Genomic DNA, 16,885 nt, shown 5'->3' with positions numbered 1-16,885 from the left:
ACTGCAGACTTTGGCTGTCTCAAAGACTCTCTTTGCAGCTTTGTGTCTGTAATTGAGAAGTTCAAGATGTTTTGTAGAAAATTTAGAGAATTAATTTAGAAATGATGTAGTACCAATGTATTAGGAGAATGAGTAGTTAAATGAGGGGATGTGAGTTTATTTCCCAGTTGCTTTCCAATTCATGGAGCACAGTCCTTGTAGCTGTATTTGCCACAGCATGGTCAAGTAGTAGCTGTTTCCCCTCAAATGGAATAAACTCCAGATTTTACCTTTCTGCCAGTTCCTGAAGATTCTGGACTTCACTGCACAGTTGTAGACTTTGAGATGTAAATGTGTTTTATCAGGTGTGGTGTTGTTCCAAATGCATAATTCATATGCAGATTAAACTGTGCCCCTTTCAGGAACTGTCATTTTAACACTGATATTTGAACTGTTGCTGTAGGAAGTTTTATATTCCAATAATGTTTAAATACTTAAATTGCTCTTGCAGGGGTACAAAGCTTTTAGTTGGTAACAACTTCCAAACCCCAGTCTGTGTGGGTCTTAACTGGTCAGTTTTACTGCTTGCCCCAGTTTCCAGCTTCTTCTGCACATCCTGAAGACCTTTGAAATCAATGTTATCTTTATAAAGTTATGTGTGTTCCAGAAGAGCTGGAGTGCTGCTTTTCCATTAACCTGCCTTTATGTTTTGAATACAGTTAAAAAAAAAGACCAGCACAAGGGTCTTTTTTTAGGCTGCTTTTGGGGTTCACTTGTGCCATTTTAGAATGATAGATTTTTGAGGAGCAGAATTATTGAAATACTTCTAAAGACTTACCAGACTTTCATTATTCCAAAAACACTGAGCTTTTAATAATGCCATTATCTGATAGTGAATATGAAGAAGCACAACACATCCAAGATATCTATTTCCTTTATCTTCTGTTTCGTTCTTGCTGTTATCTCCTTCCTCACTGTGTATTCCCCCCCTGCACCAGCTTGTATTTCCTCTTGACTTTGGGCTTCAGCGTTTTGCCTAATAAAAATCAGCTATCAAGTTGTTAATGAGGCTATTTATGAGTTACTGAGCTTTTGAGTCAACAGACCATTAATAGTAATTGGTAAGAGGCAAATTCATATCTGGTTGTCAGTGCAGCTGGCTGTGTGCTTGCAGAGGCAGCTTCCCCAGGTTACAGATGGCTCACTCAGAGCTGCAGAAATGCATTGTGCAGTGGTCATTACCACTTTATAGCTCCTTTCACAGCTCTCCAGGCTGCATCCATGCCTTAAGGCAGGGATTTTTTCTCTATTTTTAATATTCCTGGTTTAGTACCCATAAGGAAAATACATACTTCTAGCTACAGCCTTGATTTTCTTGTAAAATTTTTTGTTAGAGTTTAATTAAAAGTCTCAGAATTTCACCAAAGTTTATTCCAGCATTTTTCTAGACATGGCTAATATTGCTTTTTCACATTTTCCTACCCATGCCTGTATATACAGAGAACAGTAGATTTCATACCCAGCTCTACAATTATTTTTAACCTTTTTCTGTAGGTCTTTTTATAATTTTTGAAAATAAGATTCAGGCAAGATGGGGTGAAAGAACAGAAATTTTAGACATCCCTATTTTAAGGTTTTAGTAATGCACTTGAAAATATCTGGTTTTTATGTATGGTACCAGATCTGCTGTTTTAATAAGTTTGTAGAACATCCTGAGTTCTTGGTAAAACTGTGATGCTCTGTTAGAAAATAAAAACCACATTGTATTTCTGAGGCTGTGGAACATCGAATTTCTGAGGCTGAGGAAAAAAGCACATTTAATGCATGATAATGTTGTTTTTCTCTGTGTTTATTGTGTGTCACTTTTTTGGATACATGTAAAATTTCATCATAATGGTGGGCATTTTATATTGATCACACTTCACATATGTTTCCAATTGCATAATTCTGTCTCAAAATGGAAGAGATGTGATAAATGGCCATTTATACATCTGTGATAAAAAGATAGAGCAAACAGCCAGTAATTTACATATCTGCTGAAATACTGCAGCCTGGCTTTGTCAGTGCTGCTGAGTCCATTTCAAGGATGTCGCCCTTAGTCCATTAGTTTGGATAATGAGCCCTATAAAGTACATTTATAACTCGTGGCACTGCAAGGAGATGGATTCTAATTTTCATCCTTTTATCCAGACACATTGAAAGAAGGTCAATGGAGGGTTGGCTGTGATTCATTGTCGCAACACAGATCAGATGACAGAGACCTGATAATGTCAGTGCAGGAGTGTTTGCTGCATGTGGAAGCACTACTTGAAAGAAATTTTTTCAGCATCACCCTTTGAAGTAAAGTGGGACTGAAATTAAAAGCTCTCTCTCTCTCTCAGTTTAAAATCTTATCACACATATGACCTGCTGCTATTCCTGAACAAAGGAGAGGAAACAACACTTAGCAGGAAAATAAAATGTGTCGTTGCTTTCGCTGGCTTTGAGTGATGCAACATGACATTTAATCAACCTTTACCCTTCCATAATGTTTGGGGGGTGATGGGGAAATTGTTTCATAAACAATAAGAAAGGTTATAATTAGAAATGAGCTGCAGCATCTCGACTTCCTTGTTTATTTGCAGTATTCAAATGAGAGCTCCAGGATGAAATCACTGGGATTAACAGTTAGGAAAAGCTTGTTAAAGTTGCAAGTGAAACACATGGGATAGGATTTGAAACTGAAGAATGTTGGCTGTCAAACAGTGCTTGTACTGTTGTCAGGTACCTGTTGAATTTGAAAATAGGAATATATGTAGGGACCAGATGCCTGGGAGGTCAGCATTAGAAGTCAGTGTTACAAAAACATGTTTAATAGTCATAAACCTCTTACATTTACAGATGAGGACTGTGTGTGTCACCTTTTTTCAATTCTCATCTCAGATTATAGGATCAACTGGTTTACAAGAGCTGGTGGAGCTGATTGCTATTATTTATTTAGGTTTGGGTTTGTAGATCATTATAATCACAGAAGCTGACAAGTAACTTGAAGTTACAGAAGTGCTGTTAATTCCTAAGGCATAACTTGCATGTCAGATATTCCACAGAAAAAGTTGCACTATGATAAAAAGGTAAATCTGCACATGATCAATGCTCAGGCATTGTGTTCCTTTGGATGTTTCCCTGTGCATGCACACGTGTGTAAGTATGTGTGAGAAAATTCACTGCTTTAAGTCCTGTGTGTTAAATTGTTGAAACACTGGTGAAGTTATTCAGAAAAGTTTAATTTTAAAAAAGGTCATTTTCATGCCCCAAGAAAAAAATCAGTAAAGTTAATTTGCTTTATTTCTTTATGAAGTAAATGTTCTGATAGTGTAGAAGAGAGATCATGGATATAGAATCAGCAGCAGAGGTGGCTTTACTGAATATCTGTGTGCAGCCTCCTTTTTCTTTGTCTCATATACATGTCATACGTAAGTGAAGTTTGTTATTTCACAGAGAATTTTCCCCCTTAAAATCTGAAATTTGTCTTCTCATTTAAGCTCGCTGAATGGGTTCATTTCTGTGGTTTGCATTTCTGTCCCACTTCTATTTCTGTCCTTGTTCCATGGAGAACATTTGTGTTCTTACAACATCAGGACTCAGTTAATCCCTTTGTGTGTCACTTAGAGATAAAGGGTGAATTTAGTCATAGACAGAGCAACTCACTCTTGGAACAGTCTGATGCACTCATTTGTTAGGGAGCTTTCTCAAATCTCCTAAGTTAATTTGCTATTTAATTTGTCAAATATTAATGTCAAAACAAACTTGGTTTTGGTGAAGGTGTCTTTCTGAGAAAGAAAACCCACTGCAATAGGGTAGTACCTCCAGAATAATTCACAGTTTTATTTTTTTACATGTCAGGAGGTAAGAAATGTAGAGCTAAATGCCAGTGCTGTAAGCTTATATTTTCTGTAAAAAGTGGTCTATTTATTAAAGTTGGGATGTCATTACCTATATTGGCATTGCATGTGTAAACTGCATATACACCAGGTAGAATGGGTCAGTCTAGGATTTGGTGATTAGTTGAATTGGTTTAGGGATTCACATGTTCAAGAAATACAATAAATTTAATGAAAAATGCATTATTGTGTTGTATGACTCAATTTTAACAACTTATGCATGGTTTTGTTACCTTACATCAAAAATTTTTACTCTGGTTTGTTTTTTTTTGAACAGGTGCAAAGCTATTGTGGATCACTTTGGACAAAGAATAAGTGCCAACTATTTTATTGTGGAAGACAGTTACCTCTCAGAGAGCACATGCACAAATGTGTGTTACAGGTATGTGGTAAAACAAAGAACACAATTTCTTTAAGTAATGGTGTGTAAAATACCCTGCAAGTTAAACTGAGGAGCCTCTAGTCCACTCCTTTATTTTTGCAGTTCAGTATTGAGCAAAGTATTTCTCTCTTAACTGGAGGATATACTGTGTACTTGCTTTTCTTCAGTTGTCATTGAAATCAGATTCCCCCTTTCCATATAACAAATCCAAGAGCTCTAAATGTATTAGGAATTTCATATTTGCTAAAATGGGTTTGGAAGGTGAAGGTGCCAATTGCTGTCCCTGCTTTAAATTTGTTCATCTTTTAGACAAGTACTAAACTTCCTTGATTTCTGTGATTTGCTTGTTGCTGCAGAAGCCCTGGGCATGTCCTGCCTCTGTCAGAACAGGGCAGGGAGGGATCAGCAGAGCTGTGCTGCTCAGGGCAGGGCAGGATAACCCTGGGCACTGCAGGAGCACAAACTGCAGGTGATGAGTGACCTCCACCCTGCTGCATTTCCCCTTCATCCCAAGGCTCCTGGGCTCTCTGGAACAGCACAAGGCCTTAATGTGCTGCTGATCAAATAGGCAAAAGAACTTTTTAAAAAGCAAAAGGTGGCTCTTAAATACAATTGCACTGATTCATTTATTCATCACCTGTTTTGGTCATTGAAAATACTATATTGGAGTTCCAGGTGTGTTTCTGCTTCAGCAACAGGCAAAATATCCCACTAAGAATCATAGTAATAAAGGTATATAGTGACATGGCCCTGGTATTACCAAAACTATGGTTCAAAATTGCTATTTTTACATCTTTGTTTTCATTTTGCATAATTAAATTAATTATATCATTATTTTTACATCATTCTTTTATTGAATTGTAGGCAGATCTCCAGGGCAGTGCTTATTACAGATCAATCTGTATTGAACACAGACTCAGAGCAGCAGGTACACACCAATTCTGTATCACTTGTCTCATGTGTTAATATTCAGTTGTTGGTAGGAATTAAGTCACTAATTCAGTTTTGTTTGTGCTTGAATCAAGATCTTTAGTCAGCTCTCTCTGTACTGGTAGTTGTTTAATTTGTTTTAGTGTCTATAAAACTATTACAAATTTTAGTTCAGTTTGGTTCAATGACTGGGATTTTCCTGCTGTGCTCACACTATAATTGATAGAGTTTCTAAGCTGCTGTCTTTAATTTTAATTTTGCTTGCTTTTTAATAAACTATTACCGTTACTATTCTGTTAATTATTTATCTTGTCTAAACTTTGTTCAAAGTTCCTTTGGTTTTTTTAAGCATTCCTTTTTGCTGTTTGAAGTTCTCATTGTTCACTTTCAAATGCATCCTTAGATCTGCTTTGTCAGTCTTTACAGTCCTTCATTTTAGAGCATGTTAATCAGAGTTGTGTTTGTTTTGTCTTAGTAAACCTGAAAACCAAACTGTAATTGCAGTTCCTTTTGAGCTGCAGTGAGGATGGTGGTGGTGCCACATCCTGCAGGCGCTGTGCTGTCCCTCAGGCTGTGTTTCTGTGCCCAGGTGTCCCTTCTGACAGTGCCTCCCCTGGAGCCGGGCGGGGCGGCCGTTCGCGTCATCGAGCTCTGCTCCTCCACCATGACGTGCATGAAGGACACCTGTAAGTAAAGGAGCTTTTCCCCTCTGGCTCTGGCTGTTCTGGAACACAACTGAAAATCCCTGAGTGTTGTTCCTCTGCTGCACAAGAGCACAGGGAGCCACAGCTTCCTGCTATCATGGAGCCTCATGGACTCATTTTCACTTACACAGGAATAAATTCTCCTTCAAGAGATAAAAATAATAATCCATTAATTGTCACTGACGTATTTTCTGAAAAATCCCTTTGCCAGGATCTTTTCTCCTTAGAAGCTGGGAAGCTTCAGCTTCTCCATGTTTTGCTGCTTTGGAATGTGATTTGGAGAATTGTTTACCCAGCATGTGAATTGTTTTTAATTAATGCAGGCAGCTGTGTCGAGGCTGTGAGCAGTCAGAGGTTTTTATCATTCATCCTTTGCTAGCCTTCTGATGTCTCCTTTCTCTTTCTTAAGTGTAGTTTTAGTATATTATTTTCTTTTCATATAATATATATCATAAAAGAATAAATCAGCCTTCTGAAACATGGAGTCAAGATTCTCATCTCTTCCCTCCCACAAACACCACCACCACAATTAATCTTCCTGGTAATCTGTCATTTGGTTTTTTGGAAAATGGGCTCCCTTAGCTGAACTATTAAATGGAAATATCTGAAATACAATGTATTTGGGAGCTTTTTATCTTCTGAAAGGATTCTGTTGTTGGTATTTTATGTGAACTTGAAATAATTGAGCAATAAAATGTTTGTTTGGGGTATTTATTAGAATAGAATTAGAGGTTGCCTTACCTAATTCTTTTTAACAAGAAAGAAGTAACTGTAATAATAACCAATTTATTTTGCTGTTAAATAGGGTTGAACTAAGTTCTTTGCATATGAAAGAAGAGTAAAGTAAATGATTAAGTCACTCAAAGTTATATCTCCTACTAAATAATAGTAAAAAAATATTGGCTTGTAATTAATTAATGACTTAGTGCTATAAAGCACATTGTTAATATTTATCATTTAAATAGCTGATTTCTTTTTATTAAGGGTTCACAAGATATATACAGAAGGAAGTGAAACTAATGGAAGATTGATGTTCCATGGATCTAAAGTATTAGTTTCAGGAGGATTTTTATGGTGCTGAAATATTAAGGTTTCTGTTATTTACTTTTCTCCATCAATTTCTTTCATTTCAGAAGAGAAGGTACTGCCTTCCTTAATGAAATTTGTCTTCATATATTGAAATAATAAAGTTCTATATTAGGCATAGCTGAGTTCCAGTTATGGGACATATTTCATAATTTTTTAAAAAACTTTTACATCATTATCTGTAAATGGGTTTTAACCTGACTGATTTCTCCTTGGAACAATTATTTAAGATAAGTATACAAATACATCTACTCTTTGATCACACTGCACAAATGACAGGCACATCATCTGTATTGCCACTTGAGTGGAACCAAACTCCTTCACTTGCCCTAAAAATGGAGACTGTAATGATGAAATCAGGAACTGAACTCATCGTTCTTCTTGCTGGGAGAATTACTTGAAGACAAATGTTGGCAACCACTGTAACTAATGCAGTTATACCTGAGTAAATCAAATATAATCAAAATATATACTGATGACTGTGGCTCGTAACCATAACCTTAAAGATAATAAAAAAGATTTTATAGAAAGTAAATGATGTGAACTTTAGTGATTTATAGCTGGGCTTTTTGAGGAAAGAATAGATTTTATTACAGTGGGATTAGAAGCATCTAGTTAAGGTTAGGGGGAGACTTTGATTATCACCACCCTTTTCCTTATTTTAGTACATATTCCTTCAGACAGAAGGTTTGGTCTGGGTTGAATAAAAAAATTAATGTTTGCATAGAATCTGTATGTTTGCAACCTGAAAGCACAGGAGCATGAAGGGTTAAATTTCTGTTCCTGACAGAACCAGGGTCAAGATTTGAGTGTTGTGCTGAAAAATAATGACAACAAATACAGCCAGGCTTCAGAGAGGAGACAAAAATGTCATCTAGGTTTACAAAAATACCAGCGCTGGGCTCTGCTTTTAAATGGATCAGAAATTTACAGTACTGAAGAAAAATCAGTTTAAACTTTGTACAGTGTTAAATTCCTTCAGGATCCTCTGATGGGCTCTTCTCTGGTGAGAAGTTTCCAGAAGCAGATGACTCCAGTAAGGTGGTTTTATGAAAAGCTTTAAGCTGAGGCTTTTAAATGAATGAATGGCTGGAAACCAGGTGGGGTGAAGCAGCTGGTTCTGTATCTGAGCAGAGAAACCGAACAAATAAAGGAATAGTTCAGCAATAGTTCCTCCCATCTAAGAAGTGCATGAATAAAATGTTGTACAAAGGATTGCACAGTCATAGTGTACATCATGGGAGTAACTTAGAGAATTCTCAGGTGTTCCCAGTGAAGTGTGCTGTATTTACACTGCATGTCCTGGTACAGCACTTCCCTGGCTTAAGGAAGTGATTTTATGAAGAATTGCGATTTCTAAAAGCCTGCTGTGCCTTATACAAATTGTAAATGTTGTTTATCTGTCTGTGTGTTGGTGATTGGAATTAGTTTGTGTTCTCTTTTCGCAGATTTAGTCCATCTAACCTGTCCATCAACTAAAACTGCAAGGGAAGATTTAGAGCCTGTTGTACAGAAGTTATTCAATCTAAACACAGAAAAAGGTAAAATTAAAAAAAATTAGGTATTATGATACTAACTTGCATAGATATAATTTACTGAAGTAGCTGTTACTGACTTCTTCAGCTGTGGTTTAACTCCAGTATCCAAGGGCATGACCATAAGTGTCTGGGACCATTTTATTTTTCACACTTTCTTTTTTCCATGGAACACATTTACTGTTCAGCACATCCTTGAAAGGTGCAGTAGTGAGATTAAATATCTGTGAAATTGTAGAAGCTTCTTGGGTTGTTCTTGCCTCTTATTCTCAGGCTGTTGCTCAGCCTCTTGTCTTCAAGTGTTTCCTTTTTGCTGTTTGAATTGAAATTTTCTAGATTCTGTTGTAAGCAGTGGAAGCATAAAGTTGTTCTATATTGTAATCACAAAGATAGATTTCCAATACTGAACTACTCGGCCCTAAATTCAAGGAAACCTTGGCTACTTTTTTGACCTTTGGCCTTGAGATGGACAATTCCACACCCCTGAGGAGAACAGCTGCTGATGGAGCAGAAGTAAATTGTTCCTGAAGTACCTGGGCTAATTCCACACAAGTTTTTGAAATTGAATCCTGAGATCTTGACTGGAACCATATTTGTGGTAGATGCTCCCAGAGTACGTGATGTGCACGTGGGAGATGCTGCTGTGTTCTAACCCTGGCAAAAGCAGTTTAAATACAGTGTGCCCATGCTGCAAGGCAATAAATCACACTCCTGAGAGAAAACAGGGCTCAGCTCCCAGTGACAGGGGGTGTTGGTATCAATGCAAGTTACTAGGATGTGGGAGTACTTTATAATACTATAATTAGTTTGCTTGTAATATTTAGAAAACAACTTAGATTTGTAAACAGAAAACTTTATTAGACTGGAGAGTTGCAAACATTTATCATTTGTAGATGTGTTAACTTCAAGCCTGCTAATATTCACCTTTTAATATTTCACTTCTATCTTCAATTTTCAAGACAGTGCCATGTGTTTCAAAGACCTGGTGAAGAGAAGATCAGCTTACTGTCTTCTAATCATTTGGGGAGGGGTAGCATTAATCTTCATGTTTGAAGTGATCCAGTTTCGAAATGATAGATTGTTTAGAAGCTGACTGAAATTCTTCTGTAGGAACTCTGTGATCATAGGGGTCCTCAGGTGCACTGAGGCACTGAGAAGCCAGTTTTCCCTGACACATAGGCCTTTTTATCATCAGGATGAGGTAGTGGTCGTATTTTAATTAAAATGTCAGAACAAATACTGTTGGAGTTATTGAAAATGAATCACCAGATAAAGTGAGCACTGGGCCATGGCAGGTCAAAGAGGCAAAGTCACCTGGAGAAGAGGACTCCATTCATTTTCCTGCCTAAATGAGGAAGAAGTAACTTTTATGAGCAATGTGAACTTTTAAATATATTAAAGAGCATCTTGCCCTGTATTAAGGCTCAGACTTTCACAGGCTGATGAATTTAATTTATATTTCAAACTATTCAGTATGGGTAGCACCTATTTTTTTAACTATTTGACAGATATAAAAAGGTACAGAAGGAATAGCATAGATTTATCTCTTTTTTTGTAATTCAACTGCTTTAAAATACTGTTTTGAATGCCACAGTTATCAAGAAGTTTTTTCCTTGGAAAGAAGTAAATCTCACAAGGTCTTTTACAAGCTTCATTTACTTTAGAGGAGGTAAAATACAAGAAAGGAGGCAGCAAATATTCCAAACAAATAGTATCTATTAAGCTCAGAATCTGTGTTGTGTGTTCCTCCATTGCATTGTGCAGTTAAAAAGTGACCTTCATCTTTCCAGAGGTTTTTCTGCCTGTGTGCAGAGGGATCACAGGAATGTGCAAAATACAGCAGGGAGGGACAGAGTATGAGCAAGGAAGTTGAGTTTGTGATAATTCTCTATTCTTGATGAGTATTGCAGCACAGTACAACCCTCAGGCAGTGTAGAAAAATACAAATTAATCATTTATTTTCATTTAGCAGCACTGCCACAATTAGAGATTCTATGTACAAAGACAAAGTATGAACACATCAGAAATATCTGTGCACAGGGACTGCAATGCCTGTGAGCTGGCAGAGCCCAGGGAGGACTTGCTGTCTGTCATGTGCTCTGGCAGTTTATCCCCAGTGAAGGAGATAATGTGAGAGCTGTTAAATTTAAACCAGGCTTCTTGGTAGGGTGCTGGCAGTGATTGCTGCTGGTGTGGTGGAGGGTGTGCAGAGAGGAGAGTTTGCATAAAGTTTCCAAGTAGAGTGCTTGGAAAGGAAAGGGGAAGAATGATGGAGAATCTCAGAAAGTTAATTAGTTGGCTTTTTGAAGAACAAAAATACTTTATTACAGTAATTCCATGGTAAAAATTTGATTTCCAGTGTGCTAAATTACGTATTTACCTCGTCACACAACAACACTGATTACTGCAAACACTCCTTTTCCTTTTCAGAGACTGAAAATGAAGAACTGGAGAAACCCAGAGTCCTCTGGGCAGTCTACTTCAACATGAGAGATTCTTCAGGAGTTGAGAAGAGTTCCTATGCTGGCTTGCCCTCCAATGTTTATGTCTGCTCTGGGCCAGACTCTGCTTTAGGAAATGACTGTGCTGTCAAACAGGTTGGGCAGAGCAGATTTTGGTTGCAGAACTTCAATTCTAAAGAAATAAGTCCAATACAGTCTGGGTTATTCTTCTACACAAAAATATACATGATAACTCTGCGAAATTATAAAACCAGGTAGATGGAGACATCAGGAAATAGTCACAATCTGTCACCTGGAAGGTACAGGAGGAGGTACAGTACAAGCCAAAGCCAGAAAATCCTGTCTACAGTTCAAGTGGGAAGGATCAGTAAAGAAGTTTAATGCTTGCAGGACATAGTCCCAAACCAGGAACTTGCTGGGAAAAACCCAGCACAATTCCTAATGTCTTCCTTCTCTTTGCCTTGGTATCACTGTATTAAAGAATTTTCCTTTCAGGCATCCCCTGGATAAGGAAGGAACAAATTCCTGGGCAGATCTGCCCCAGCAGCCCCTGTGGTGTCAGGGCACTGTCAGACAGGAGAACACTTCACAGCTTTGGAGGATTAAGTGTCACTAGGCATTTTTAAAGCTGTGTTTTTAATAGCCATGTTCAGACAATGTGCATGCCATCTTCTAGCCAGTTGCAGGATTTTTTATGACTAAGTCATAAACCTCTTAAAAATAAGGTTTTGAAGTGGAAAGGCTGACATAGCCTGAACTGCAGGGTCAGAACAGTGTCATTAAGGGCTAATAGTATCCTTCATTTTGCTTTACAAGGCAATAATTTGCCTTTCAGAGGGATAAAGACCTGTAAAGACAAAAAATAATGCAAGACAATTATTATGGTAGCAATTTTAAATTGTAAATGAGTTCCTTTCTAAACTTGATTTTTTCAAACTGTTGTTTAAAACAGGGTGTGTTAAAAACTGATTAAATACACTTAAAACTTATTTCTGATTTTCACATTTTTAACATTCAGGTTTGTCTTCCCTTAAGAGGATTTCTTCTTATCAATGGACAATGATGGAATAGATCAGGCCCTATTTAACTGTTTTTGGTGCTGTAGTTCTGCCTTTGTGTTCAATCTTGGTCATTAGTGAGGGAGATGCTAAGCAAATCTCTGAGGAGGAACCATCAAGAGGCTAAATCACTACCTTCAGACAAAAGTAGTGAGAGGCTGTGTTTTTTTGAGCCTGACTTAAATTTTGAAACAAATGGTCACAAACAAAGTTAAATTGGAAAATATTTCAGTGTAAGCATGTTTATAATAGGAAGTGGTGTGTGAGAGCAAAGTGAAGAGTAGGCTGAAGATGAAGCAGGAGTCACACCATGCAGGACCTTGTAGACAAGGGGAGGAGGCAAATAGCTCTAAGTTGGTGTGTCTTCCACTCCCAAATCACTCTCACCCACCTAGAATGGGATGGGAATCTCCAAACAGGAGATATTTGCAAACTCATGGATCAGAACAGCTTAAAAAAACCCAGTGTGTGTATTAGTCTTAAAGATAGCTTGGAAAATTATATCTGATTTCTGTAATCACTTTGGGATTAGTGTTTTAGTGATACTTGCTGTGATTTGTTTCCTTCATTCCTATCAGTATTACTGAATTCTGTTTGTCATGCTGTGTGATTGCACCGCTGATCCATTATTGGCAAGGCAGGACCACAACTCTTACAGACAACTCTCCATCTACACCTCATTTACAAATTACTGCCCTCTTGTTTTATTGTAATTCTGTGTTCAGTTCCTGGAGTGATACTGAATTAATGCTGATGGTTGCATTTACTTGCCCTGAGGACAGGCTAAATTAAATGAAGATGCCATTTATGATCTTTTCAAACTCCCTATGTGTGGATCTAGTAAAGCATCTGGCTTCCAGTTTTCTGTTTTCACTGCTGCAACCTGACATTAATTATTAGAAGCTAAAGTAATATATTGCCTGACAAATTTCAGACTTCTGAGGCATCTTTGTGGTCAGGAGAGGATGTACTAAAACTGTCAGGCCAATATTTGTCCTTTAACCTGTTTATTTTCTATATCTGGAAGGATTTCAGAGTTAATCTGGTGTTGATACTTTGGTCGTAGTCCCTGTAAAAGTTGCTGTGAAAGTCCCCCCAGTTTATCCACAAGTTGGTTCACTGAGCAGACAAGTGCCAAGGGAATGTTCCTCTGCCTTCTCAGAATCCCAGCCCACACCCATGATCTGCTTCAGGTGTCTGGGTTTGGAAAAGGAAGGGCTTGGAAAAGGAAGCTTTGATGGAAATGTGGAGGGCATGTGGGTTCAGTAAATAAATTCCATTATCTCAGGCTTTTTTATTTTAAATTTATTTATAAGATAACCTTATAGATGGGTTATTTGTACAAGTATATGTAAAAGTTTTTAACACTAATTAATAGAGCTTCTTGCGTTCTTGTGGGGATTTTTTTTGCCTCCTTTGTTTGTATAAAATGTCTGGTTCTCTGGAATCCTAAGGTTGTATTCCTTTGGTTCTTTTTTCTCCCAGATTTTGTAGTTGTATTGTCCCTCTTGTACTGGTGTTCCAAGAATATATTTCTTTGTAATATTTTCCATTGCAGTGGCCAAAAAACTTGTTGTGCTTATTTAATTTCTAAACCTTGATGGCAGGAAGAGCAAGTGCCATTGTAAATTAACTCATTGAACTAGGTATGTCTTTTTTATCTAAAACACAGTTCTTTTCACATGTACAGGTCTGTGTGCACACAGGTCTGTGCATGTAAAACCTTGGAATTATAGGTAGGAGTTTTAAATAAACCACAAATGTTTTGGGATGTATTTTCAGTGGTAGTATTCATTGGGTAAGAATAGTTCTTGGCTGGGCAATTTAAGCTGTTCAGAAAAGGGGAAATAGAAATATTTTTTTTCAGTTTTTTAATCTAAGAAGGAAATCCATCTAGCCATGATATGGATTGTACAGATGTGCAGTTCCCTGGGTTTCCTTGGGAAATGGATCCCTCTTTGGAAAGAGCCAAGATCTTTCCCAAGGCTTTGCCTTGGACTGCAGCTAGGGATGGTTTTATAGTGCAAAAGATCAGTTTGCTTCCAGAAAAATCCTCTTCCTTGTTCTCAGTGTGACACAGAATGTCCAGCATTTTTTACAAAGCCCTGTGCTGCGACTTCCTAGTAGAACAATGTAAAAAGATAAATTGCTTTTTCTCTTTCGAGGTCTGCAAGAAGGAGTGCATTTCCCATGTGTTTACAATGCTGTCAAAGTACTAAATCACTATTGATTTGAAAGAACGCAGCTTAATCTTAAATATCTGTAAAATATTTCCTCAGGCTGTTGCATTTCAAGGTAAAGTTTATGTTATTCTTCTTTTTCCTGAATAGGCTGAGACTATTTTCCGAGAAATGTTTCCAGCAGAGGAGTTTTGCCCCCCGCCACCGAATCCAGAAGATATTATTTATGATGAAGATGAGATTGAGCCAGAAGAGTCTGGATTGAATAATTCACCAGAGGCAAAGCCTGAAACCTCAGCTGAGGAGAACAGTAGTGAAGGTGGTGCTGCTGTTACAAAGGAAGAATGAATGAATGAATGAATGAATGAATGAATGAATGAATGAATGAATGAATGAACGAACGGTGTTCTCTTAGGAGAAGAGGAGGTTGACCCAAACTAGACATAAGGGAGGAAGGGTAAGAAAAAGAGGTTTAAAACCCCCAGAGATGTGTTACTTGCCATTGCCTTACTTTCCTTAGCTTGGATCATCTTTTAATGTTGTTTCATTGATAGCTGAGGCACTTCTAAACAGTCATAGGTCCACCAGATCCAGTGGGGTTTGTAGCTAAACAAAAAAGTACAGAATGAAGCATCTGAATTCCAAGTGCTAAAATAGGATTCATGATTTATTGAGATGATTTGGTTTTGTTTTACATCTTCTAAAGAATCCTCCATCTTTTAAGGAGGAAGTCAAAACTAAGCAAAAGAAAAAAGTGCAAGTTTGTTTACCAGTTAGAAAATTATTTCTACTAAAAATCCTTGGATCTCTGCTAAATAAACAGCTGAAGGTGAGGCTCACCATCTGTCCTTCACAGTGGCCTTATGAATGGAATTTAAAGGCAATAATATTGACAGTTCTGCAGTGGCTTTATTGTATGGTTTTGCAACTGATGCCATAATCAAGTAGGAAATACAATCCAGAAGATGTTCCTCACATGGAACTATTTTACATTCAGATTTTTTAGTAAGACCTAACAGATGGCGCATTTTCTCTAGTGACTTCATTTACTGGAGTCAGGAAAATAGCAGAATTTAAACTTAATGCCAGATTTCCCAACAAAATTCAGTCATAAATGGAGCATTCCTGTTATTAGTCTCCCTGGATTTGTTGCACTGTTTGGGCCTTTAGTAAGCCAATAGTTACTTCTTGAAGTCTGGGGTCTGAGAAGTTTTAATGACCATCAGCTGAGGGGGTTTGTGATGGAAAGAAGGTTCAACTGATAATTCCAAAGGTTTGTATTGATCCCAGTTAATAGATTAAAATTAGTGTGATAGCTGTAAACTATGCATTTTGTAATGATAAACCATGAAGCATTTATACAGTAAAATCTATTGAACTATTTATAAACCTAGTTTGTATGAAAAAAACTACAACATGAGAAAGCTGCTGTAAATGACCATGTTAAACTTGCACTTCTGAACCATGCTTGAAATCAGATATGAAAAGTATTTCTCATGTACTTAAAGATTTACTTTAAAATGCACACCCAGTAGATCAGTAGTATCTCTAGAGTTGATGAGTTGGGGTTTAAACTTCTTCATGAGGGTAGAGCCAGTTCCAGGAGTGCTTAAATACTGTAAGTAAATAAGAAATGCCATTGAGTCCTGAACATTGAGCTCTGCCTGGCCGTGCCACAGCCAGGCTTCTGTAGAGTCCTGAGGTGCCTGTGCCTGCCCTGAGCCTGGCTCCAGGCCAGAAAGGGGAATTTATTTATTTTTTTACAGCATAATTGATACTGTTCTCTTTGTCCTGCATCGTGCCCACTGTCCAGTCTGCATTTCAGGGTTAGTGTTTGCACCCTGTGTTGGATAGGTACTGGTGTGTGTGTGTCTGTGTGTGCATAATCCAGAGTCCTCAGAGAAACACGTGGCTGGAATGTTACCAGTGTTCAGCAGCTGTAACCTCTGGATGCTTGTGATTGAGCAGTTATTTATATATATATAAATATATCTATTAATAAGCAGGCTGCCTCTTCATTTAGCTGTAATTTCTCTGTGTATTGGGAAGCATGAGTGTATGATTTTATTTAACATCTGCACATCTGTAAAAGAGGTAAATGGAGGGACCTATCCCTGTCTGTCTCTCAAAAACAGGGATCATAGTTGAATCTCTCATCTTTGTTTACAAGGAAATCTCTTGATGAAAATTAAAGGTTTGCTTGCAAGTGCATGGTCCTGTGTTTTCTTTCAACTATTTTTTCAAAGAAAACCAGTTCACTTTTTGCTGGGGTTTCCTGAGGATTCTCTTGGCTGCTTCCAGCACGAGGACACCTGTAATTGCCAATATGGGTATCTGGTTATCAAGTTTATATCAATTCATGTCTGAGTGCTCTGTGTCCATGTGAAGCCAGGTTTGGAAATGGCTCAGATTTGATTTGAGATCTGATGGAATGATGAACACGTTGGAGGTATGACTTTACACTACATTGGTTGCTTAAAAACTGTTTTCATGTCTCTTTCATTGGGTGAATGGAAACATTAAATGTTTTTCCTATGGTACTTGAGTACCCAATAGCTCACTTGCAGGAGCAGTAGATCAGACTGTTGATGCTGGTATTTTACAGAAATCATGCTCTGAACTGCATTTTGTTCTTTCTTTAAATGATGT

The 16,885-nt window shown here is 37.6% G+C and overlaps 1 protein-coding gene across 1 annotated transcript in view; it reads left to right on the top strand.

Moving 5' to 3' along the window:
- Positions 1-16,412, top strand: part of CHM (CHM Rab escort protein) — a 51,605-nt gene extending 35,193 nt beyond the window's left edge. Inside the window, exons 10-15 of the mRNA XM_084213103.1 lie at positions 4,177-4,281; positions 5,146-5,209; positions 5,801-5,897; positions 8,450-8,542; positions 10,967-11,133; positions 14,387-16,412. Coding sequence (XP_084069229.1) covers positions 4,177-4,281; positions 5,146-5,209; positions 5,801-5,897; positions 8,450-8,542; positions 10,967-11,133; positions 14,387-14,584 — 724 coding nt within the window. The 3' untranslated portion in view covers positions 14,585-16,412. The remainder of the gene's footprint in view (positions 1-4,176; positions 4,282-5,145; positions 5,210-5,800; positions 5,898-8,449; positions 8,543-10,966; positions 11,134-14,386) is intronic.
- Positions 16,413-16,885: the final 473 nt, after the last annotated feature.

The sequence above is a fragment of the Fringilla coelebs genome, assembly GCF_963513975.1.
Source record: "Fringilla coelebs genome assembly, chromosome: 11".
In the NCBI taxonomy this organism is placed as follows: domain Eukaryota; kingdom Metazoa; phylum Chordata; class Aves; order Passeriformes; family Fringillidae; genus Fringilla; species Fringilla coelebs.
This window is presented reverse-complemented; position numbering and strand designations above follow the sequence as displayed.